Source organism: Ananas comosus, linkage group 13 (genome assembly GCF_001540865.1).
Source record: "Ananas comosus cultivar F153 linkage group 13, ASM154086v1, whole genome shotgun sequence".
NCBI lineage: Eukaryota > Viridiplantae > Streptophyta > Magnoliopsida > Poales > Bromeliaceae > Ananas > Ananas comosus.
The window spans coordinates 2,535,495-2,562,699 of NC_033633.1; the positions used below are offsets into that span (position 1 = coordinate 2,535,495).

Below are 27,205 nucleotides of genomic sequence, written 5' to 3' on the forward strand. Positions count from 1 at the left end.
TCTATAATTTGATACAAAAATATGTCTAATAGTTCAAAGTACAAAATAATTATATGAAATATAGTATTATAATATGAAAAAAAATAATTTATGAGTTGAATATCTAATCTTTTCAGCCTCACATGTCTTTTCTTCCGCCTTCAATCTCCATATTATTCATTTTCATTTATGCAGTCAAAAATAAATAAATTATATAGATAAATATTGGATTAAACTATCCAATCATATATAACTAAAATTAAAATTTTATATGAATAATAATTTTTTACTTTAAAAATATTCTGTATATTTTCTCAAGCATACAATTAATAGCAAGGTAGGCAACGGCGGGCATATGATGTTACTTGGTAACTTAGAGGACTTCCGGCTTGGCCACTTAGGGTAAGAGACAGAAAAAGAGAAAGAGAGAAACATATTGAAAATTTAGAGCTCTGTGAAAGAAAGAAAGAAAGAAAAGAAAAATATATAAATTTAGTAAAATTTTGCTCTTTTATTTGTCTATTGAGTTTGTTTTTATGGGCCAACAATATTGGCCCAATTTTAACTAAACTCAGATTATTCACTCAGCCTATTTATAATTAAAATATATTATATTTATATATTTTTTAATATATATATATATATATTCGAGTTTTTCGAGCTTAATTCGAACGAGCCGAGTAATACTCAATCTCGGCTCGAAATAAATTTCGAGCTTTTTTTTTTGTTCAAGCTCGGCTCATTTAATTTCGAGTCGAGCTCGAGCGAGCCAAATACCGAGTCGAACGCGAGCCGGCTCGCTCATTTGCCAGCCCTACTACTGGAGGAAGTATTAAGAGCTAGCCGTTTCATTAAATCTCACCTCGACATCGACCTCTCTATAGCAAAAGCAAGGGTTTCACACTAAAGTTTTTATTGGAACGTTACATAAAATTACTTAAAATATCCATCACTACAATTTCATAGTCATTTCACAGTGAAAATCAGCATTTTTGGTGCATTTGAATAGCTAACGCATACTGTCCCTTCGAAGTTCGAACAGCCATTTGTCTAATCACTTTACGTTTCAACCATTTATCTTTCTGAAGTAGCCAAAATATTACAAACTCATTTTCAGCTATACCGAACGGACACTAACAATAAAATTCTCTTTTGGAAAGGCAATATTATTAATCGAGTTATTTGTATTATTGTACGTGAATCAGATCTACTAAATTTGATCAAATTTAAATGTACTTAATAGGGAATAGCGAGTACGTTTCATTCATCTTATCACAGGTCATGTAGCTTGATGAGTGGTGACTGATCAATGAGCCTAGCTTGTCACCTTTCATAGCCCAAAGAATCAATCTTGTCACACACTCCCAACTTCTCTCGTGTTGTGCGTGGTTCCATTAATATCAAGGCAATAATAAGTACACAATAATTGGGAGACAAATGCAATGAACAATGCAATGCAACATGGGGAATAGTAGAATATATGTACTCAACATAAGCATGTTGTATAGCTTATTTGACCTATTATGCTTTTCCACATTACCATGCTCATCTTATTCATGGCTTTGCTCTTGTCCCCTTATCCTTTTCCACCTCTTCTACTCGTCTCATACATTATCTATTCGTCCCCTTCTCCCTTGTATACATCCTTGGCATGAATATTTTGTCTACCTGCCCCCCCCATGTGACACTGTCATCAAACATTATGCACCTTGATATCTTAAACCTAGGGTTACTCATTTGTACTACTTGGGCCTATTAAACTAAGGTTCATATATATTGTACCCTTTTGGGTATGAAAGCTTAACTAATCCACCTTCACTAGCCAACAAAAGTATTTGTGTGCGGCTACACTATTGGTATTTTGGCCGTAGGACATCGGACTAGATCTGAAAGAATTGAGCTCGAGTTCGAGAGAATGTTCGCGGTTTAGATGTTAAGAGTGTACGAAGCCAAGCGCTCGATTATTACCAGAAAAGAAGGAAAAAAATTAGTGTTAGATATCGTAATTAGCTCACATGAACTTCATATCATCTATTCAAGCTTCAATAAAACCTTAGGCCGGAGTGGGCTGACAATGGAGATTGAATTCGAAACCTCTTAGCTTATTATACTTCCATTTTTTTAAAACTAGGGGTAGCAATTCAGTTTGATGGATCACAAATTAATAGATTGAATTAACATAGATATTGGAAACAAATATACCGATCTCTCGAAGTAACTACAGTGGCATTTACATTGACCTTTAAATTATAATTCACAAAAAAGCAAGAACAGAAGATGATGAACAGTTTCCACATCAGTATTTGACTTGTGAGTTGCTGCCACCCTTATGCGAAATGTATATCAGAAGATGATGAATTTCACGGTGTATCGAGTCCCTCGTTCTGCAATATCGGCTCGATTTCGTACACTACATCAATCATTTTCGGCCGTGGCCATGCGGATTCTCTGACACAATCCATTGCTAATTGCACAAATTAACCTCTTGAAGCCCATGAGGTTTGCTGTGTTCCTAATGATAGGATCAATCATGTCCTCGAGACCGTAATAATCTTGATCATGCTTTTCTATTGCCAGCCTCACTTCGTGAACAATGCGCTCGCCATTTTCTATCGGAGGCTTTCCAGTTATCAGCTCGAGCATGACGGCACCAAAGCTGTAGTCTGTAGACATCACTCTTCTCGGAGAACCGTCATCCTGCAGTTGATCATGATCAAATTATACATTGTGACGCAGAAATAATGGTTGAGTTGAGAAGCATCATTTAAGTTGTCACGCAAGGTCCCGTTGGGAATGAATTCGTACACCAGCGTCTGCTCGCGTCGCGTCGATGCAAAAGCCTGCGAGGCCTATGAGATTCTTGTGATGAAACCCTGGACAACAACTCTCATCTCAGTTTTTAATTCAGAGTTTTCACCTTGTATGGATCCTTGCTTTGCTCGCTTTATTGCGACCGTTTGGCCGGTGGAGAAAGAAGTTCTTCAATGGAGACAGCGTCGGATTTGCGGATATATCATTCGCTTGGATGGTGTATGTGATTCCGATTTATGAGGAAATCACAAAAGTAGGAATTATAACAGAGGAGAGATTTCCAATGTTATTTGCATGGATGAAGAACTTCGCAAGTTCACCAGTTACTAGAGATCATTTGCCACCCAGAGACAAATTACTCCTCAGGTATCAGAAGATCCGTTAAGCTCTTTTTGCAGAAGCACAAATGAATATAAGGAGCCCTACAATGATTATAGTCCATTGATTATATTGTTGTAATAAATGTAATTTATAGTTCTCTTAGAATTGTTCTTTATGATTCAGATGCAGCATATATGCACAAAAAGCACTACCTAGAAAAGAGAAATCCATTATTCTAATTCTTATGGAGAAAAAAAATATGCTTGCGAGTGATTAGAGCGTGTTTCACAGTTTTAATATTGATAGATAGACTCATTAAAACTAATCACTATTTACTGATTCAATTTGACCAGATTCAATAAGTTTGATATGCTCCTGTCAAAAATAAATATGCTACGAAATTACCAGTGACTATCGCAATTTCACTGTTTCTTCTTAACTTGCTTCTGTTTCTGCTTCAACACCAATAACTGCATCCGAAACCAATCGTACCTAGCGTAATTGGCTAAAAACTTGCTAGTAACCGAGGTCCCAAATTCGAAGCCTAATTGTATTACACTTCTGGCTCAGTTCATTTGTTAAAAAAAAAGACCGAAGCCAGTAACGTACGACCTTTCTCTTTTTTTGGAAAAAAAGGAAAAGAAAACAGCACCTGAGAAAACAACAAATGGTTAAATAGAGCGAAAGATAATAAAAACTCAGAATTTTATTAGTAGCCCATCAAAAAGGATGGAGCTCAGAATAATCTTCAACAATGGTTGTTTACAAACAACCACGATTTGATTCATGTGTCTCGATTCCTAGCAAGCAAATTTCTCTCTCTCAAAAAAAAAGAAAAGAAAAAAAAAAATCAGCTAGGAAGACCATCAACTTGTGCTCAACAACAGATCCTTGTGGAATAGCTACAGTGATCAACAAAGGTTCATGGTATCATACAAAAATCACCAAACAATGAGGTGATATGATTATTAGTATATGCATAATAAATCGCTAATCTGGTAAACAAACAGGTGTTCTTCTAGTAGAAGCTCAAAGCCTTCTTGGTCAGATTAGTCGTCCCAGTGGATACTGAAATCTGTTTTTAAATTTACTTTGTTTGTGTCTGTTCATAAGAGTAGTCTTCGGATGTCGCTGAAGTTTGCATCCAGAGTAGAAAGGAATTTACCTGTGTACAGAAAATAAATATAATAGAATTACCTTCAAACACAAAGTATAACCAAAAAAAAAAAAAAATCAAAATAGAAAAGGGAAGTTGCCTGCAAGCTGCCCGTCAAAAATACGATGATCAGCAGATAATTTTAAGCCCATTTTGGTGACAACTGCAGCCTTTTCTATTCCTGTAAAAGAAAAAAGAAGAGTAAGCGCGACTGCATAATTTGTTAAACATTAGTTGTCACGAGAGAGATTAATAAAACATACCATCACTGCCTATAACAGGTTCGACAACTTTGTTGCCTCGACCTACAGCAAGAATAGCAGCCTGGAAGAGAGGCATGTATAGCAGTTATGGACAATAATTATCACCCATGCCATTCCTTTCGAAAAAAGCAACTGAACTTGCCAAAGAAAAGTAAAACCAAAAGCTTCTCGGTCCCAATTAGTCAGGAATGAGCATTAATTCCTTTTAACCATTTTGTAGAATCTATCTGATCAAACTTAGTGATCAACTTATCTTTCATCACTACTCTGTAAGACTCTTTGTTCCCTCTCACACCTAGTAATACGAGTAATGAGGGAAAATGACATGTTGGAAAATCAACTGATAGTACTCCGTAGTCCATACTGTCCGAAATGATAAAGAAACCAACACCCAAACATGTTACTCGACACCTAAAAGTGAACACCGCTATACAGACACGGATAAGTAGATACTTGTGGGAACTTTGGGACAGTGGATACAGAATCTAGCGTGTCGACCTGAGGAAGATGCCAAATGAGGGCATAGTTGTTTCCCTAAGACTTCAAATATTCAGATTTCCCAAATCCAATCTAGCCAGGTGATTGGCTGGAGTGCCATATTGATAAGCTTACAGCGACAGGAGTGAAACTAGTATAATTATCTATACACTGAGAAAAAAGACTTGTATGTTATTTAAGTCATCCCTAGGTAGAGTTCTAAAGCACCGCCATCCCAAATACTTGCAAAATTAAGGTAGAGTTCTAAAGTCGCAGCATCCCAAATGCTTTTAAAATTGTAGGATGCTCTTCAGCAAAACAACGATGAGCTTATGTGGTGATTCATGTGCTCATTCATGCCTTTTTAAACTTTTTCTTTATGCCTTTTAAAACGGCGATCTTATGTGGTCCATTAACCCAGGCCCAAAGGCCTTTGAGAAGAATAAAAGCAGGAATGCTTTATGCATTTGTGCTCCAAATCCGTCTCATTTGCCTTGTTTCTGTTTGGCAGTGTACCTTCTGAGCATCCCCCAAAACCCAACGTGGTAGCAGCTTAGCTTGATTCTATTTTTTGTTTTTTCCAGAAGTTTCACACGTATTGGATATTTGGATTTAAGTCCAAAGATAAAAGTTGTGTGTGAATAGTTTGAAAGTTAGAATAAAGGAGAGAGTGGACCACAAACCTGCGGAGGGTTAATAATTGCACAGAAATGGTCCACTGGATACATTCCCAGATTTGAGATGCTGCACAGAATGAATAAGAAAATCATGTACTTAGAAGCATAATTAAGAACATACCATAAATAATCTGTAGATAAATATAGCATGCTAACCTGAAAGTTCCACCTTGAAATTGGTTAGGTGCAAGCTTCCCAGCTCGTGCCTTCTCGGCCAACTCTTTGACCTATGAATATTTACGAAACCAACAAACAGTTTTTCACTTGCCATTGACTATATTAAAGATTCATTTTCTCTTCTCAAACAGATATATAACTTATGATTGTTACTTGAAGTTGAACAACCAAAACAATACAAAAACAGCACTAGATTCTGATAACCTTCAATATAGATTTACATTTCATGTTAGCTTCTGAATAAGCAAAAACAGAGCTTTCAAAACAAGGATTTCAATGAAAATGTAAATTGAAGCAGCCAAATGGTTTGAGCATAATATAGAAGACAAAAAATATTCTCAAGATAAGCACCGGTACTACCGTAAGGAAAAACTGTTTCTGGTGTTCCCACACTAACCCCACACTAGAAGAAAAGGAGAAACAAACCAACACCTTGTACCACCCAACCCTTCCAATAACCAGGAAAAAAGAGAAACAAAAAAAAGGGGTTGAACTAGAGCCAGGAATATTCTCACCTCCGAGGAAATTGCTGTCAATGTCTTTTCATCTGCATTCCTTATGATTGGAGTCATCAAGCCCTGTACCGTGACAGAACTGATCATATTAGCAAATTGACATATACTAGCATAATTCAGATGAGAATTGAAAAGCATACCTTCTCAGTAGCAACAGCAATTGATATATCAACCGAACCGCATAATTCAGGTTCTTCTTTTTCTGTACTCCAGTAAGCTGCTCATTCATTAACAATGAAATAGAAATTCTAGTTAGGACGAAGTTGCACCTTAGAAAACAATGCAATTTACAATTGAATGCATGCAATGTCTCTAACTAATGCCTCATAGCAGTAGCCACTTAGCTAACAATCTAATAGTATAATATCATATAAAATGTGAAGGTACGATGATAGATCAGTTAATTTATTAACTTTGAAAAAAAAAACATACTTAAATACGCTATCATAATTTCGTTATTGGTGAATTATATAATCACCGAAAGGAGGAACTTAACTTTGGGGATTTAGATGAGGTCAAGTCAGGGAGCTAATATGCCATCTCATTCCTTGGGTGGCAAGTTTGACAAGCCAAAATTTTACGACATAATGTAAATTTTTCTCAAATTAAATCCAGCTTGGTCTTCAAGAGCCTTACCATTTGCTTCAGGTACGTTCCTTAATGCAAGTGCAACAGCTTTTATGACAATATCGTTAACTGAAACTTTCACATTATGCTGCTCTGCAGGTCCATTAAAGATCACAAAACAAAAGCAACAATTTAATCAGCGAATCAGTATGCAGAGTAAGGATCCAACATACCGAACTACATACCTTTAAGCTCATTCCTGAAAGCAATTAGAGGATCCAACATGACATCTGATGACAAACAACAAATACTTCAACAAACTGTAAGATGCTGAAACAGTATGTATAATGAATGATGACAAACCTTTCGATAGATATAAATGCGGAGTACTTTGTTTTGATTCCATCAATCGTTTTGCAATGACCTGTCACTCAGAAAAAAAAAATACTCCACACTATTACTTTGGAGGAAACAACAGTCAACGTACCAGTGAGAATAAACTATTTTAATCTCATATTCAGCAGTGACTGTATTCTGGAAATATGTACTAATACTCTTTGGACTTTCAAAAGGAAATCAAAGCCTTTGTTTCTGGGACACGTGATAGAACAATGTGACAAGAACTGTAACAGAAATTAATATTGTTTGAATGGAGGGTCAATTGTGATACTATGCAAAGCTAAGCAAGAAATTTAAAAAATTAAGAGCAAGGATTTAAGTGCCATCGGCATGGGTGGTGCCCACCGTGCCGTACCATGCCGATAAGGTATTGGCACGATACGACCCCCATACCGATGCTCAAAGCCCTCTTTTTTCAAATTTAGGGCGTAACTGGATTAACAAAATACAAAAGATTTAATAAAAAATATTTAAAAGTAATTACAATATATTGGTGCCAAAGAAAATATCTTTTTTATTGGCAAAGTGCGTTAGCGCACAAGTATTGTGTCAACGACACACATCGGCACGGCATGATGCGCACCATGCCATATTGTGCCAGCAAGTGCTCCACACAACCCCGTGCCTCGGCATTCAAATCCTTGATTGAGAGTTTATTGAGTTCTTTCTACAAAAGGATGAACTTCCAAGGGGTATCAGAAATTTTATTCCCTTTCTATGAACAAAGGGCATATCCAACAGTAAGCTGAAGCTGACCAAAGACTGATTGCACTGCATCTAAAGTTCAGGTGCTCGCACAAACACAAGCATGCACACACATATATACGCAAATTATACATGCATAAATCTACCATCGGTTACTTATGAATCTGGTTGTATTTAACTTGAAATTTTTTAAGCAAAACATAAAACTATTGTATGATTTCCCTGACAAGATTATGGTCAAAGCACAATAAGGGGTCATGATGATGTCTCACTAAAACAGTGATCCTGGTAAGCAAAATCACTGAGCTTCTTTTTCCAACTCACAAAACTCGAAGACATTTCATCACCATCATGACAAACTATTTTTTTTATTTTTTTTTTTGTACACAGTAATTGAGTCCCATTGTCATAATCGTTAAAACTAAAACTGCCTGGAAAAAGTGAACCAAATTGGGCTAACTCTTTCTAGCAAAAATAACAAATCAACACAGTTGATTTCAATCAGTTTAAAGACACTTTTAGCAGTCACTAATTATTAGTTTACTAACAGGCTTCTAGAAGTACCAAGACATTAGGAAAATAACTCAAAATCAAGTAATTGGAAACTTACAGCAATTCGCCATAATAATATGCTTTGGAATCACGATGTGATATGATTGGCATTCAAAATTTGCATCCAACTACATAACTACACAGTTCGCAACACAATTGCATGGTGGCAGCATGAATAACAAATTATGGTTCTGAAATGAAATTTTAAAACCACTAAATTTTGTGTTCCATTTATGTTTAAACTAACAATTAAATGAAAATATACCTTGCGTATTTGACTATTGGGCAGATCTTCATAAGCATCCTTGTCTTGCGAGGGAGCAACAGTGGGAGTTGGCACATGACCAGTTACATGAGATGCATGTGTTGATGAAGCTTTGTCATCCTGAGATGGCTTAGAAGATTGTAGAGACGATCCTGCTGATTTTATTGCTGCGAGTACATCCCCTTTCAAAAGTGTACCTCGAGGCCCTGATGCTTTGAGCGAAGATTCTTCTAGTCCATAGTCTTTAATAAGCAACTTTGCTGATGGGCTGATTCGGCTGAACTTCCCATCTTGTGTTCCCCTTTTCTTTTCCAAATTCTTTGATGGTTCCTCAATTGTTTTTTCCTGTTTGGGCTCGGCCCCTTTAGATATATCACCTGGTATCTTTGTAATGTCATCTGGATCTTCAACCTTCCATATAATATAATGACTTTGAGATACAAGCTATGTAGAATGTAGAAAATGTGTACTTCAAAAGTAAAAGAAAAACACTTCCATCAGGTAAAGAACTATACTGTTATTGCAATAGGTTGTCCTACAGGCACATCCTTTGAACCTTCGGGTGTTAATATTTTAGCCAGAAACCTGTAGAAATTCTACCCACAATTTAGAAGGCAGGAACACATATTAATGTGCTTAACTGAAACCATTTTGAAGCAAACTCACATAGCAAAAACCTAAAATATGTACTACATGTCCCTAAAGGAATTGAATTCTTTAATTAACATGATAACAACGTGCTAACAACATACACCAAATCATAAAGGATAGCCACAAACTAAGCAACTATTTAGCTCGATTGCATAATAGTAGAGATTGTAGTTCTACTCATAGCAATACTTCTTATTTGAGATGTACCAGCAAGCATAGTAATATTACCCTTCTTCAAGACTCTCGAATTCCACAACTGCTTTGTCTGTCTCTATTTCACAGAGTACATCGCCCACATCTATCTACAAATAGAAATTAGTCATAAGTGAGAGCTTCAGAGGTTGTGAAGGAAAAGCAATTATATAGCCCGCATAACATAGATCTCACCATCTATCACAGGATAGAGATCTTTTAGGCCCTTTACATATAGGCCACCCAAAATTTTTGATTTTACATAATGCACTATGTTGTCCAAAATACTAAAAATGTCACAACAATCTCTCATATTTGCATTTATATTGTGCATATGTGCAAAATCAATAGTTCCAAACTGCCACATATAGAATCCAAAGTTTTTATGATAGCAAACTAATATATCTCACCTTATCTCCCTCTTTCTTCCGCCACTTCGCAATGTTGCCTTGGTTCTGGATTAAAGATCATTGTCAGCTATCAACATACATAAAAATCATCAAATGAAGATCTCGTAAATAAAAAAGAAAAAGAAAACAATTTTGAGGTTATTCACCATTGTAGGGGATAGTGCTGGCATTTCAAGCACCAAATGAGAAGGAAGTCCTGCATGCATTAACAGCAACCAAATGTAACAGTCTGACATAAGCCTTAGAAAACTAGAAAAGTGATTTATTATTGTGACAAGAAGTTCTGCTAGATGTCATTGATTCAATTCCACATCCTGGTTAAGGACTCTTAACAATATATGCAGCTTGAGATTAAAATCTTTCGAGCCCAGCCTATTTAAAGGAAAATTCTTTAGAAAAACCTTGAGTGATCAACAATAAGGGTGTAAATTTGATGATGTAAAAACGTCAAATGACTTCTTTTTCCAATGAAGCGAATATCCTGCGAATAGCTTAAAGGAAAGTGTTTAAGCAGCGGAAATTGCATGAAAAGTAGCTTACATGAAAGAGTTGCTACTCTAAATAGTTATGCACTTGGTAGCTTAGAACATTACTAGTTCCCCATCAATGGTCAATAATTGCTTAAATTGGATGGTAGACTTAGGAGTGTTGGATCCATTCTTTCCTTACGGAAAATAAATGAAGTACACTACCTGTAGATGAGAACCACCGAACCCGAACGAGTAACTGCATTAAAAAGACAAATTAGTATTGATATAACAAGATAACATGAACCAATCTGTTGACTAACCTTGTCTGTTGATGGGTAATCTGAGATGCTATTAACTGACGACAACGATAAAGGCCTGGAGGAGAAAAAAATCACCAAGTAATTTAGGCACCAAATTACTGAAAAACAGGATTTGAAATCTATCAATACTCACAATTTTCTTTTAAAATGCCCCAACTCCCATGCAATATTAAGTTAAGGATCTTCGATTTGTTGGATGACATGTAGTTTTTAGAGAAATTGAGAAATCAATAGACATATACGACAATCAGTGGTTCTTAATGTACATTATTAATCACAAAAAGTACTCTTGTTGACTTTCACTATTATTAATCACAACAAACGGAGTTCAAGCAAGATATTACCGATGCGATTATGCCAAATCAAGTTCGATGAATGAAATCTGAAGTTTATAATGCACTCATGATATAGAGCGATAATATGTTACATATGCATACCTCAGAGTACTTTTGTGAATATCGACTAAACAATTCCTCCGTGCACGGGCCAAGCTACAACAGGTAACATAAATGAGCAAGAAAACTTGTTAAAATTTACTTAGGATATAAGTAAATCCAATTTATATCCCAAACAAGTGATAAATAATAAAATCTGACATCATGTGCACACATTCTTGCAATGCCAAAAGGAAAGATAATTAGAAATGACAAACATTTGCAAAACTAGATTACCAAACTAATACATTTAACAGATCTAATCTAAACACAAAGTACTAATTTTGAAATCACAGCTGAAAAATAGGAAAGGGAATCAGTGACCCCTGGCACAAAGTTCTAGCTGATAAAACATAAGGCGTGAAAAGAAAATTTCAAGAATGGTCTACGACTTTATTCATAGATAGTTGTAATTACGGAAACTGCGATTGAATGTCGATGGGAACATCAGAAGAATAATACTAGCCATCAATCTCTGATATGATTGTTCGATGACAAATGAATGCTCAAAATGCTATCTCCAACACTTCTAGGTCACTTTTACCCATGGGTCTCTCTGCACAGACGGTATATTCTTTTATTGGTGTGGGCACTTTAATCTATCTGTTGCATGCTCGTCAACATTATAAAATACTGCTTCTAGCTAATCCAATATTCTGTAGCAAGTTACTCTTATGTATCCCCTGAAGAAAGATTCAGTAAATTTCCTGAAATTAAACGCATTTCCCTCCAAGACTGTATGTGTAATGTTTAGAATCTTTGGACTAAATCACTTGATTCATATCAAGGATACAACTAGATCATCCTTCTATAGTCCGAATCTCTAGGAAACTCTCACTCTAAGAACTAAGTTCAAAATTTCCCTTCATGCCAGAGGCTTAACTAATTTCCAGAAATTTGCATATTTTCCACCATTTGCTTCATTTTAAATTTCCTAGTTCAGTTGATCCCACTGCATTAACTGGTAAAGCAAATTAACTCAATTTACAATCTTAATTAGCAATTACTTTGACAAAAGAATCATCGGTTCTATACATCTTCACAAATTTACATTTCCCTTGTATTTTAATTAGACAAAAAAACACCAAACTTCCTAATAAATATTCAAAATTCAACAACTTATATCCATAAAGTATGAAATTTTACACTCAGAGCACAGTGATGGAAATAAAAACATTTCAACATCAAATGCAGGGTTCTTCTTTTTTTTAAAAAAAATAATAAATCAGAGGAATAGTCAAATAGTAGCTTTACTTACCCAACCAGAAGCGATCGAACGTTCGCCATAAACCCTCCTCACTCTCCACCGATCTGTACAAAACGCCTCTCCAATCCGATCTAACCAAAACGAAGAAACAAATAGATTAAAACCTAATGATTCGATCTAAGCACCGACGAACAGGAAGAGAAATCGTTACAGAGATCGAATCGAAGGACAAATTCGGGAAGCGTAATACCAGGTAGAGGTGTTCGGCTCGAAGAGATACTCAAATGGCGGATTCGAGCGAGGAGTCGTGCGGTGGCGTCGATGGGAGAAGGGAGGAAGAGAAGCGAAGGTGGAGAGGGGTAGTTCGGGAAGAAGAAGAAGAAGAGAAATGGTGCTTTCCTTTTGTGACCGGTCCGAGTGAACCGGTCAACGAACCGGCGGTTCGGTTGGACCATAGTTTCACTCTGTGTTGGTACGTGGACGCGACCTACATGGACCGATCTTTTACAAAGCCCAACGGGAGCCCAAGTTTATGTCATTATTTAGACTATTGGAAAATGCCTGTATATCCCTCCAAAAAATCATATTTGTATATTTACCCCTAAAAAATTTTGAGTGATAAAATCTATCCCTCTAAAATTTCAATGAATCGAGAAAATGTACAAAAATATAACTCATTTGATCTTTCATATATGCTCTCTAAAAAAATTAAAAGCGATAAAATTTACATCTCTAACGATTTGATTCCTTTTGACTTCATCTTATATTTTAATTTACATCTCTAAATTTACATCCGTAAATAATTCGAGCCATATACACACTAACTTGACCTAATAAATGAATCGGGCTAATGAACCTAACGAGCTAGACTTTTCCAACTCATTGTGAGCTCGAGCCAAACATGAGCTAACTTCTAAAAATTTGGACCTAATCTTGAGTTGGTCCAGCTCGTTCGTGTTCGGTTTATTGAAAGTCTCAAAAGACAATAATTTTTTCGCGATAATTATTTTAGCTTGGGCTGGTAATGGGCCTGGTTAGGTCCACAGCCCATATGCAAGGCCCAGAATTTGAACTTCATACATTATACACCCAAATGATATTGAATTGCAAATTGGATAGATTTAGTTTACCGATTTCGTACAAAAAATTTAAGAATTAATTTTGCACTAAAAAATTCACTTTCTAAAGGTCCATATGCGGATCATTGGAGAAATGATTTTTTTTTTTTTTGAAAATGAAAATCTCTCAATAGTTAATATTAGATCCAGAGGGCTTTTACAGTAGTGTTGTTTGATTGGAAAAAGCATTTAACATCTTTAACCACATTATTACTTAGCTTTATGTTGGAACAAAAATTTTGAGAGAGAGAGAGAGAGAGAGAGAGAGAGAGAGAGAGAGAGATTCTTTCTAGCCAAATAAGCTAAATTTCAATTTTAGAATTGTTAATATATAGAATCCAACTGCTATCCTTTTAGGAGGATAGGGACTTCGTCCTATCAAATCATTTTTGATGATAGAGATTTCAAATCGATGATCGGAACTATTAAAGTTAATCTAGAGAATTTGAATTATCTAGGAACTAAATTTTATAAATTTTAAAATTTATTTACATAGTGATCAAAGAATTGCAAACTTAACAGTTTTGACAGCCTATATGAGCCGTTTGCTTGTTTAACGATGTAGAGTAATTCAAACCGGTTGAATTTTCGATAGAAAATTTTTTATACTATTTAGATAATGTTTAATAACTCTGATCGTAAATTGAGAAAGTTTAACCTTCGTTTTCAGAAGGTCGATCGTTCATTTTTCGACTTTTCGATGGATTTGATAATGATTTTTAAAAATTATAGAATTCAGTTTCTAAATATTTCTAATAATATAGATCAATTTCAACGGTGCCGATTATCAATTTGAAGTCCTGATCTTTCAAAATGACTTAATAGGACAAAAGCTTCTATTCTCTTTAAGAGGATAGTAGTTATATAGAGTTGAGCTAGAATACTATCAGTAGTAAACGAGCCGTTTTACTACCTATTTATTTTCGATGATAGAGCTTCCAAATTGACAATCGGCTCTGTTAAATATGATTTAAACCATTTAAACTACCTAGAAATCAAATTTCAAACACTTTCGATATTGTTCTTTTATCCATCAAGTGAAATGAATGGCTGAAAATGAATATTCTTTTAAAAATGATGATAGGAGTCTTATAATCAAGATCAAGAGTATAGATCTTGTTTTAAATAGTTTAAAGAATTTTCTAACAAAAATTCAATTGATTTGGATATCTTTACGCCGTTAAACGAGAAAATGCCTCTTATCGACTGTTAAAATTACAAATTTTGAAATCCTTTGATCATTAGGCAAATGATGTCGAAAAGATTTGAAATTTGATTTCTAAACACTTCAAGTGGTATAGATCATGTTCAACGGAGCCGATCGTCAATTTGGAAGCTCTATCATCGAAAACAAATAGGTAGTAAAACGGCTCATTTACTTCTGATAGTATTCTAGCAAAACTCTTTATATATATATAGAACTAGGCTACTATGCTATTAATAGCACCAAGTCATTGCACTACCAAGTTTTTGGCCATTGGATTAAGAGATGTGCGGTTAGGATGATGTGGGCCCCCTAGGGTTGAGTGGGTGGTTAGTTGAATAGTATAATCTAACGGGTGAAAATGATCAAAAGGGTAGATCTAACGGCTGAAAATTTGGTAGCACCAAGTGCTTCGTGCTATTAATAGCATAGTAGTCAGACTCATATATATATATATATATATATATATATATATATATATNGATTTTTTAGCCGTTAGATCTACACTTTAATCAATTCCACCCTTTAGATTATACAATTCAACCAGCCACCCACTCAACCCTAGGGGAGCACCACTAAATCCTAGGGAATTACTATCATCCTAACCCTACAATTTTTCATCCAAGGATTAAAAACTCTATAGCAAAAAAACCAAAATACTATTAGTAATATTTCAGCCCAATTTTATATATTATATATATATATATATAGAGAGAGAGAGAGAGAGAGAGAGAGAGAGAGAGAGAGAGAGAGAGAGCAAGGCTGCTGTGTTCGTGCTCCTAAGCCGTTTTCGATGATCGAATTTTCAAATTGACGATATGCTCCGTTAGATTTGATCTATTATATTTAAAGTATTTAGAAAATAAATTTGTGAGTTTTTTATGTCATTTACCTAGTGATCGAATGAGTTCAAAATCAATAATTTTAATAATTAGTGTCTATTGTTTTCAAGTTTAATGGTATAAAAGTATCCAAATCATATGAAATTTTGATAGAAAATTCTATATACTTTTTACAGCAAGATCAATATATCTGATCGAAAATTTTGGTGTCAATCATCATGTTTTGTGAGATTTTTATTTTAAGCCGTTGATTTTAAAACCTTTCGATCGCTAGGTAAATGATATAAAAAAATTGTAAAATTTATTTTCTAGATATTTCAAATAAATCAAGTTTAACAGAGTCGATCATTGATTCGAAATTTCATCATAAAAAACGGCTTAGGAGCACGAATGCCTCCGTGCTCCTAAGAGCATAGCAACTCTGCTCTCTCTCTCTCTCTCTCTCTATATATATATATATATATATAGAATTAGGCTATAATACTTCTAAAAGTATCAAGTCATTGGTGCAATTAGATTTTCAACTTTTAGATGAAGGAAAGTGTGGTTAAGGGTTGAGTGAATCATTGGTTGAATAGCATAATTTAATGGATGAAAATAATTAAAGGGATAAATTTAATATTAAAATACTTAGTAGCATCAAGTGTTTGGTGCTATTAGAAGCATCTGTGCCGAACTCTCTCTCTCACTCTCTCTTATATATAGACTATAGGCATTATTCTAAAGATAGGTGGAAAAGAGAAACTGACATTAAATAAGGTGCTTATCTAAAAATGGAAATAAAATATTTGATTTAGTTGAATAAAGGATGACTATGATATTTAACGTCGCCATCTTAATCCAATCACATGCTGCTACATCAGCTTGTCATTAATTAATAAAGGAGAGAGTCAATGAGATTAGGATCTGGGCACAAAAATTTTGGCTTTAAGAATGAAAAATGAAAAAGAATAATTAAAAAGCATGATTATTATAGAATTATAAGCCACTCTTCCACGCACCTATCTATTTTGTAAGCCCATTCTCATCTATGAATACTTCTTTGGGCCGGGGTATATATATTAAATATTAATACATATACTATGATATATAAACAAGCACTTACCAACTAATTCTCCAGGACTAAGATAAATATATACTACAAAAATAGCTACTACATTAAGTTAATTGTTTAACTTTTCATAATAATAACAATAATAATAAAATAGAGTGGTGCTACATATGTCGATTTGATGAGATAGGGCTCGTAGTCTTGAGTTTTGACACTCAAAATATTTACAAAGCTGAAAGCAACCGGTAAGCATTTTATCAATGTATAAGTTATGCCGTCATCACGTGATTATCACTCAACATGAAGTTCAAAAATGAAAATTTCATGTTATTTCAATGTTACTTGCCGAACCTTGTTAACATTGTCAATAGAAACTTCATAGAAAATTAAGTTTTTTAAAATTTGATCGTAAATTGCGATTTGTCGAAAGTAAACAATGCATTATGCAATTTTCCCTTTCATATTCAAGAATATCTTCATAAAAACTCCATAATAAATAAAAACTTTAATTGCCATAATTGACTATGCTCAAAATCCAAGCATTACATGAGACATGAATGGGCCAAATTTCATTGGTTGAGCCCAAAATGAGATCTAGTTGCAATTGTGATGCTCAGGTCAAGGTCAATATAATCCCCATACTAAAGCAAGTGTACTAAGTTACTATTACTTAGAAACATTACATTAATATCCTATTGTGTTCTATAACTTATAACAAATGCATGCATTACTATATTACTAGGGATATTTGGGAGTGTTCACCATTATTGATACCGTAATTAGGAGGGTCAAAGCGTTGTTTGACCGAGTCTCGACCAATCGGGTGTGGCCAACATTACAAATGAGATTTCCGAGAACGACCGTTCGACCAATAACATCACGCCACGTGTGCAAAAAGTAATTAGTATTTTGAAGTCTCCAAGGCGTATAATTTCCACTTAACTTTACTGCTAAGCTAAATTAACACCATAATCCCAAGGTAAGAACATAGAAATCTTAAGACTCACTTCACCAAAGACCAAAGTAACATTAGAGTAAAAAGATAGTGAGACATGCTACATAATTTCGGGAGAGTACGTACTATTTTGGATATCCTTACGAGCTCTTCGAAGAGTTGTTAATATGTTAGCAACTACGTGTAACACACAGCAATTGATCTGTATTGTATATTTGATGTTTCAGCGGTTACAGAAGGTCGGCATGAGAAATAAAATAGAGATATGGTGAATAATATGGATAAGAAATGTCTTCGGAGGCCCTAGCTGCTTCCACACTGTAAGCATAGTTCATTTTACTTAATGAATGAAACAGATAGTTTGCTATCTATTTCTCAAAAAAAATATGGATAAGAAATGCTCTTTCCTATATATCCTAAATAACTAACTCCTAAAGAATGACTTGTAATATAGGGTTTTCCGCAAGAAAAACACTTTTGGAGTTCACTCATTGTAAAATTTACTCCAATTTCCCCAAAACTTGCTAAGCTTTATGTGGATGGATGCATTCAATCTCTAGCTACCAAAAAATTGAGAGTTAATCAGGATTCTAGAAACTTACTCAATTTACTATTTTGGTGTGAATTTTTTATGGTTATATATTCATGAGTTTTAATGACTCAAATGAGGGTGAAATTTAATTAACTCCTCTTTAACAAGAAAAATGGTCCAAATAATGAAATTTAGCTTATATTAGATGAATAACATTTAAAACTAAATAAAACAATTAAAGCCACTAAATATTGAATAGGAAAAAAAAAAACTTCGGCAATATTAGAGGAATAACATTTAATGTTAAATATTAAATAAAACAATTAAAGCTAAAAAGGTGAAAGATCCCAACAATACATGGTCCAATCATGAAAACTGTTGATTGCATAAAGTATGAAATGGACTAGATGCAAAACATCCATGCTATTGACAATATTATAATTAATCACTGATTATAACCATATACAAAAGTCTAAGTAAAATATTTCACCACTCTTAATTTCCATTTTAGACCAGTTCATGGACATTTTGTTTTGTATAAAAGTTAGTTACTGCACAGGTTAATAAGAGCCTAAAATTTATTTATTTATTTCAGTATCACATGCATTACTCTACAATGATATATAGATCATTTTAAGGATTTATAATATCAAGTTTTACTAAAAACTACACAGTTAAATTCTCTGTAAATTAAAGAATTAAATACTCTTTCCGATTAAACATATATATAGAATACTTCTTACTCTTAATTTCCTATATAAATATACTTATGGAATACTCCTAGAAAAGTGGTATGCTATATTAAATATTCTAATTACAATTTACCAGTATGCTAATATGAAAGGTTTCATATGTATAGTTAATTAATACTGCAATTTGCGAGAAATTAATATGGTATTATTCATAACCAAAATAATAATTATAGTAACAAATAAGAAATTAATAAAAAAGTTATCACATTATAGTGTAATTATATTATTGTAGAATTTTTAAATATTTAAAGCATTTTTGATACTCATTGGCATCTTGACATCTTTAAGATTAACAGTCCTACATTGAATATAGGAAAAACAAAATTAAAAATTTCTACTCTATTTGTTTGTCCATAATTGATTTTTAAATTGAAACTAAGTTGAATGGAAGTTCTGATAAAAAAAACTTTTTTTTATTCTATTGTTGTTTGTTTTAATTTGGACTATTGTTTGTTTTGGAGTAAATCAATGCCTTTCAAATAGTAATTATCTTACTACGTTATTTAGTTTACTAAAAATTTATATTAATACAAAAGAGGATCAAAATGTTACAGAAGAACCTAGCACGAAGTCAATTGCTGTGTTTTGGAAAAATAGAGTTATGGATGAATTTAATTTACGGTGCACTAACAACAAAGTGAGCATTTACAGCCAAAAACAACTTTACCTCTCAATTTCCACTTCCGGTGAAACAAGAATGCCTAAAGTTGCTAACTATATCCAACGAAAATGGTAAAGGATCTTGATGGTTGACATCTGATTCTTGAATTCGAACACTACAAAAAAATTAATATTTAATAATATTTTTAGATATTTAATGATACTTAAAATTATTTCAAAATAATCTATAGTCATATTTGTTGGTTGAGAAATGAAGAGTCGCCGTATATATGCCGACTCTTATGTTAGGTATCGGTTAAATATATTCTAGCACTTTAAAGCGTCAGAATTTTTTAAAATCAGAACGTTTTAAAACGTCGAAAAATTAAAAATAATAGTAAAATTTATTATTCAATAAATTAGTTTGATACAGTAGGAGGTCATATGATCAATGCTTTCGAAGCGTCTATACTTGCTATATTACAGGGACACTCGGGAATGCTTCTTTCGAGTGTCGTTTAAATAGCGTTTATTTGCAGGAAAAGTTTAATTGTTTCATATTTTCAATTAAATTTATTTTTTGAAAAATGTAAACAAAACAAAATAGCGTGCTAACATTCTCTCTCTAAAAAAAAAAAAAAAAAGCAGCCCCAAGGTTTTTAATCGATTCAAGCCATAATAAACCATTGTTTTTTTTAAAAGATCAATTAATGTTTGTCATATTTTACACAATTCAGCTCTCAAAATTTAATAAAGCTTTTACTTTCTCATCGTAAAAACTAAAATAAACTTTTGAACCCTAGGAGAGAAAGTTACAATTTTTTTACTTTTAGTACTTCTTCAAATAATTTGTATTTCATTCGCAAAATTAAGTGAGGCCAAACAGACACTGAGATGCATATGTGGACGAAATGCTGAGGATAGGACCACACCACAGATGCACGATGATGCTGAGCAAAACCATGCATGTGAACCACTCCCTTTAAAAATGAGCCAAAAGCCATTCGATAAATCCATATATAAATACATAACCATACACAAGAGAGAGAGAGAGAGAGAGAGAGAGAGAGGGTCTGTGATGGCACTGCTCGATGCGTCCTCGAAAATCGTCGGGGCTCGGGACGAAGACCCGAAAACAAGACAGCGAGCTGGCAACCACCACTCACCTATTTAAAGTTTCTAAAAATAAGATTAATTTAATACATATCCTTTCCAATATAATAAATAATAAATATATTTTTTAAAAATTTAATTTTTATATGTTGTTTCTATAAAAGTTCTAATATTTTTAAATATATTTCTTTCGTTAGAATCTGTTAGAAAAATTTAGTTAATCATAGGTTAAATACTTAGTCATGATTAGTTTTTGATATTTTTATGCTTATGATATTATACTGTTATGACTTTTGAAAGAATATATTTGTGATGACAAAATTGAAAATATAAACAGTTCTCTAATGGTTCTCTAATTATGGTAACAAATCAGAGGAACATATTTGAAAATATTAGGACCTTTGTAGAGACAATATATAAAAGTTGAATTTTGTAGGGATATATATTTGTCATTCACTATGTTTATAAGGACCTGTATGAAATTAATCCTTAAAAATAAGAGCGTTAATTGGTTTAAAGAATCCGGCATCTTACTCTATGGCAGGACGAAATGTCAGAATGAATCGTGTTGCATTCAAAGTGACGTGGGGTTGATTGGACCGAGTCACAACCAAAATCCATGAATATTGTGTCTGTATACTTTAAGCGAAATGATTGTGTATTCTTAACGACTCGAGTTTTTGGGAATAATGTTTAGCACTAACGATCCGACAGAGTTCACTTAGAATGCTTTTAGAAATACAAAAATTTCAGTCTTTAAAAATTTTATGATTTTTTAATATTGTTTATCTAGGGACCGGAAAAAATAAATTTTATAAAAAATAATAATATAACATTAAAATTTTAGATTAGAGTAACTAATATTATTTTAAAGAGTATACAAAATTTTCTATCAAAAACTTACAAATTTGGATGTTTATATACCGTTAAACTTACAAACGACTCACGTCAACTATTAAAATTATTAACCTTGAACTATTTCGGTTACTATGTAAAATATATAAAAACTTATAAAATTTATTTTTTTTGATATTTTCAAATTTCTAGATCAAATTTAATTCGGCGGATTGTAACTATTAAAAGCATCCCAACTGGACTGTATAGCTTTTAATTTTAGGGATAATTACCTATATACCCCTCATGCGTTTGAAAATATCCCATCTACGTACCCTTACTTCTTTTTTTTTTTTTTCTAAAATACCCCTCATATGTTCCACCATTATTTCAAAATACCTCCGCAGTTATCCCCTGTTAGCTTAACTGGGGTTAAATATCGGTTAAATGTATACTATAGTTAAAACCTAAACAAAGTACCAATTTTGCCCTTACCTTATTATACTAATAGTTATCCTCTCTTTCTCTCCCAACTTGGTCGCCACCACCGGCGCCGGCTCCTCCTCCTCCATCTCGCCTCATCTCCTCCCAGACCACCACCACCTCCCACATCTCCACCTCCAACACCACCCCTCTCGCCGCTCTCGTCGTCGTCCTCCTTCTCCTCCGCTCTCGTCGTCGTCGTTGTCCTCCTCCTCCGCCGCCTTGGCCGGCGCCGGGAGCAAGAGGGCCGCAACGACGATCCTATCTCGCCTGAGGCCGTTCGTGTGCCGTCCGCCCGAGGCCATCCGCGTGTCGGGAGCAAGAGGGAGGTCCACGGTGCCGAGAGCAAGAGGGAGGCCCGAGGCCGTCCGCGTGCCGCATGCCATCCGTCAGCATGCCAAGGCCCCCCGAGGCCGTCCGTGTGCGCGGTCCACGAGGCTAGTTTGGCCTCGTGGACCGGATGAGAGGGAGGTCTACGGTGGACCTCCCTCTCAATATATATATATATATATNTAAATATATATTTATATAGTGTTTTATTTTTATACAGAAATATTATTATATAATATTTTATTTATAAATTTATAATTATTTATTAATATTTTTAAATATATAACTCTTATATATTATTAATATATGTCTATTATAATTTTAAAAATATTTAATCTATATATTAAAAATTATAATAATAATATATATAGTATATTAATTATTATATATTTATTATATAGTCGAATTTTTGATCCCGAATTTTAATTGGTGAACGTATAATACCCGTATAAATTATGTATCCGAATAATTGTCGAATCCGTCTTTTTGCCATATTTTTCAACGAATTTAAAAATTAAAAGACAAATTTTATCCGAATTATATCCGTACCAAATTTTTGACGAATCCGAATTAACTAACCTGCAATTAATCGACCTCATATGTTCATCTGCTCGTTCCCGACGTGCTTAATTAATTAATTGTTAATTAATTGATATTTAGAGGGCACATAAGAAAAGTATTTGCTATATGAAGGATATATAAGAAAAGTTAGTTACGGTACAAGAATATATTGGAATGGGTAAAATAGTAATTTTTCAGAGATAATGACAGCTCTGGAACTTAACTCCAGGAATATATTAAAAAAACTTGGAACATAAGAAGAGTATTTTCAATATTAGCCTTCTAAGAGGGATAAATAAGAAAATCGGAAACTTTTCAGAAATACATAAACAATTGCCCCTTAATTTTACTTTTGCATGGAATGATAAATTAAAAAGAAAATGAAAGTATAAAACCAATTTTTTTTGTAAACAACTATTTGATCCTTCCATTATAAATGATTCACATATTTTGCATTTACTTATTTTAGTTAAGTTCAAACAAAATTAAATACCATTTAAAAAATCAGAGTCTGACTATTTTAATAGACAAACTAAAATATATATAATATGTTAAAAAAAAAATTACAAGAATCAAGTAGCCATAAAAGGGTATTGCAGGAACATCCATGCATTTTACCCTGAATGAGATAGGCTATGTGGAATTGAACTTCTTTTGCAAATTCATTTACAGCTAATAAGATTAGATTCTCCTTTTCACAGTTCATTCTCACAGTCCCACTGACGGATAAAACATCCACACACACACACACACACACACACACACACACACAGTCTCAGTCAGATGGGGGAAAAAAAAAAAACACAGTAAAAAGAAAAAAAACAGTGAGATGTGTAAAAATTATTTGTTGCCTTTCATTTCATTATATATATGTCTCCTTCTACAGTAAGAAAGTAACAAAGTAAAAAAAAAAAAATAATAGAGAAGTAAGAAAAGGTGCAAGTGAGAAAGGATGGGGGGAGGTGATGGTACATCACTACATGCTCCAAAGGACAGTAAAAACCAGAAAAAGAAAAGGTGATGGTGAGGTGCATGATGATTCCTTCTGATTCCCCCCATCTTACACACTTGTGAGTGTATTTCCCTATCCCTTTTCCTTTGCTCTCTCTCTCTCTCTCTGCTGTCCTTTTCTGAAATCAGTTTGGCTTTTGTCTGTTCCCTCTTACTTCACTTCAGTTTGGTGTTTGTATGCAAATATTTTTGACAAGTATTTGGTAGGGTGGGTGGGTAGCTTAGTTGGCTAAACAGTAACAGTAGAACAGTAAAATTACTATATGCTATCTTTCCCTCCTTTCTCTCTCTCCCCCTTTCCTCTTCTTAAATTCAGCAGCAGCATGCAGCAGCAGCAGCAGCAGCAGCAGCAGCAGAAACATTTAAATATGGGTAAGTGGGAGTGAGAAAAGGAGTGGAGGACCAGATCTAATCTATAAGCTAAAATAAACTATAAACTAAGAAAAGATAAAGAAGGAAAGTAACCTATCAACCCTAGAGTAAGTAGTATTCTTTTGCTTCTCTTTTTCATCCTATTTGTTAAACCTTTTTTCTTTCTTTATTTTTTTCCCTGCATTGCTGGCCATTCCTGCCACAATTAAAAAACAATAACAGAACAATCAAAAGGTTGGCAGATGATATTATTATTTTATGAATCATTATTGAGTGTTGGTTTGTATATTACTACTGTGAGAGATTGATGCTTACTCCAGCTGGGAGGGGTAGATCCCCTCCCCCTCCTTGTCTCCTCCCTCACTATTCACATTCCAATGGCACCATGCCCAGATGAAAACCTGAGAGCCCCACGTTCCCTCATTCAATTATTGAGCATACAAAAGTAGTTTGATTGCAGTTTTTCAAAAAAAAAAACCCTACTTTTTTATTAAAATCTCTTTAACATCTCTACAAAAGTTTAGAATTAAAGCTTCTACTTTCGAGAGCCTCAAATTAAACTTATTTCAACTTTGTGCATCGAAAGCTAAACCAAACGCGCACTAAAGCTTAATTTAGAGATGCATGTATGCTTTACAAATGTTTTAAAACTCTGCATTTTTGCAGTGGATTATCAAAATAGGACTAATAAGTATTCTCTTTTTCCCTTTATTTTTTAACCAAAAAATAGTAATACCTGGGCATTTGGAAGAAGCATGAGTTGTAGGAAGAAGCCAGATCAAGGGTGGAGGTGGGAGGGAGAAGATTAGAAGCCATGAAACTGCTGGTGCTATTACTCTGAGGAGACTCAACAGGCAACATTATTGCTGAGGAGAAAGAGGAAGAGTCGCCCAACAAGAAAGAAGAAGAAGAAGAAGAAGAAGAAGCCTTGGTTGGTGATGCAAAGGGGCTATCAGGCAAATTGTGCTCCAAGCTACTGCACATTGTTTGCACCAAGAAACAAAAAGCTCAAATGGAAAGAGCAAAAACAAAACTGATACTAAAAGAATCGGACACAAAGTATATAAACCATGTTAAAGAAGAAAAAGGAGGGACCCAAACAACAAGAACCATTCTTTTCTCTTTGCCCCCCACCCCAATTAGTTTCCTAATAATAGCTTTTGAAAACAAATACTAGTGGCAAAAGGAAAATAAAGAGGGAAAAAATGGTTCCTTTATTTCTTTCTTTTTCTGAAAGTAAAAAGAAAAATGTTTACCTTTCTTGGAAATCACAATCCACATTGGGGTTTGCTTTTCCGGTGGATTCCTCCTTGTTGGCCGCGTTGACCGCCGAGGCACTGGGCTCTGCCACTGCCGCAGCTGCTCCAGTGTTCAGCTTCTTATCTATAAAGGGAGAGAGAGAGAGAGAGAAAATCGAGGGAGAGGAGAGAGGAGTTATTAGCAACATTAACTACACCAAGATCCCTCTTTTATAGCTTGTTCTCCAAATTCAAGGCATTTAAGCAGGGTTTTTGTGAGCAAGAAACTCACCTTGGCTTGTGGCTTCTCCTCCTCCTCCATTGCTCTTCCCCTCAGCAGCAGCAGCAGCAGCAGCAGCAGAAGCTGAAGCTGGGTTAATGGTGGGAGAGGGGATGGTGGTGGGGGTGAGGTGGGTTCGAGCTTTGAGATCAAGCAGTTGGAGACCCATGAATCGCCTCCCTTGTAGCTCGATCGCTTGCTGGAGCTCTGCGGCTTGTTGCTGCTCCTCCAGCTTCCTCCTCAGAAGCACTTCTTGGCAACTATTAGCACCATACAACATCCTTGTTCCTAGAATTTTAGTGAAAAAATTGGTAATCTTAGCGAAAAATGAATCAAATCCATGGATTAAAAACAAAACCCAAGTTTAATTCTCTACTGCTTACTCACCAATTTGAGGCAATTCAAAGGGATCTCTGGTGTCTAGTAGCCCTGTGGGAGTCGAACACCCAGAAAAATCCCCCCTTTCAGTTTGCTGTTGTTGCTGTTTCCTGCATCAAAACGTAAGCAAAATTAAGCATTTTGATCCAAAAAGACGTGGAATTTGAAGGGGAGAGAAATAAAAAGAGAGAGTGAGAGAGAGCTAAAGATCGAAGAGGAGTGCCTGTACTTGTCGGGGACTTTGCCCTTCTCCTTATACGGCTTCACGAGAACGCGCGCGTCGCAAACGAAATGGGGGTTTCCTTTCGCGAGAATCAGCTTCACTGTTTCTGGGTAGACGAAAGTGACGAAGCCAAACATCCTCTTTTGCTGGTAGGGGATTCGCACATCTTGCACTGGTCCATAGATACTTCCACAAAGCACACAAAACAAACGCAACCCGTGTTGTTAGATTAGAGCGAAGAGCCGTGCGATGATACGTAGATCGGGTTTCTCTTCGGCATTTCGTCGAACACCTACCTGAAGTATTTGGAAACGTCCTCTTCGCTGAAGGTGCTATCGGCGGGGAAGGTGAGGTAGATCTGCCTCGAGCCGGGGTTCGCCAGCCCCGCCGCAAGGTCGCTCCTTTCGAGCCGCGGCGACCGGGCCACGAACTTATGCGCGTCGTCGCACCCGAGCATCAGCGCCGCGGCGGTCGCTGCCGCGGCCGCCGCCGCCGCGGCCGCGCGGTTCGGGGCCGAGGGCGAGGGGGGCACGGAGCCCGTGGGCGAGTAGGGGAACGCCGAGGCCATGAGCTGCGAGACCCCGCCCCCTCCCCCTCCCCCTCCGCCTCCTCCGCCTCCGCCGCCGACGCCGAGGCGCGGGCTCTTGGCGCGCATCAGGACCTCCTGCTCCGCCGCGGCGGCGGCGGCGGCGGCGGAGGGGTCGTCGGGGAAGCCGTGGAGGAAGCGGCAGGTGGAGCCGTTCTTGCAGTTTTAGCGCGGGCGTAGTAGAGGCAGGGCTT

The 27,205-nt window shown here is 35.2% G+C and overlaps 2 protein-coding genes across 8 annotated transcripts; both read right to left on the reverse strand.

Moving 5' to 3' along the window:
* On the reverse strand, positions 3,800-12,939 carry LOC109719561 (dihydrolipoyllysine-residue acetyltransferase component 1 of pyruvate dehydrogenase complex, mitochondrial). The gene is made up of 20 exons (XM_020246321.1): positions 12,799-12,939; positions 12,600-12,679; positions 11,345-11,398; positions 10,908-10,962; positions 10,810-10,843; positions 10,264-10,313; positions 10,118-10,162; positions 9,744-9,817; positions 9,380-9,449; positions 8,865-9,275; positions 7,307-7,367; positions 7,189-7,233; positions 7,013-7,096; positions 6,517-6,593; positions 6,377-6,439; positions 5,841-5,911; positions 5,691-5,751; positions 4,531-4,591; positions 4,368-4,448; positions 3,800-4,276 (listed from the first exon to the last, which is right to left on the reverse strand). Exons 2-20 carry the CDS (start codon positions 12,626-12,628, stop codon positions 4,218-4,220), a joined length of 1,485 nt encoding a protein of 494 aa, XP_020101910.1. The 5' UTR covers positions 12,629-12,679; positions 12,799-12,939; the 3' UTR covers positions 3,800-4,217.
* Positions 23,754-27,205, reverse strand: LOC109719431 (zinc finger CCCH domain-containing protein 53-like). 7 transcript variants are annotated; one of them, XR_002218692.1, is made up of 8 exons: positions 26,722-27,205; positions 26,426-26,611; positions 26,212-26,312; positions 25,837-26,112; positions 25,563-25,689; positions 25,043-25,279; positions 24,622-24,707; positions 23,754-24,502 (listed from the first exon to the last, which is right to left on the reverse strand). XR_002218692.1 is itself a non-coding variant. In XM_020246113.1 (7 exons), exons 1-7 carry the CDS (start codon positions 27,078-27,080, stop codon positions 24,674-24,676), a joined length of 1,323 nt encoding a protein of 440 aa, XP_020101702.1. In that variant the 5' UTR covers positions 27,081-27,205; the 3' UTR covers positions 23,754-24,673. The 7 variants fall into 7 exon arrangements, 2 of the variants coding, with proteins under 2 accessions (XP_020101702.1, XP_020101703.1); XR_002218690.1 differs by having other exon boundaries at positions 25,043-25,282; XR_002218691.1 differs by having other exon boundaries at positions 24,599-24,707; positions 25,043-25,282.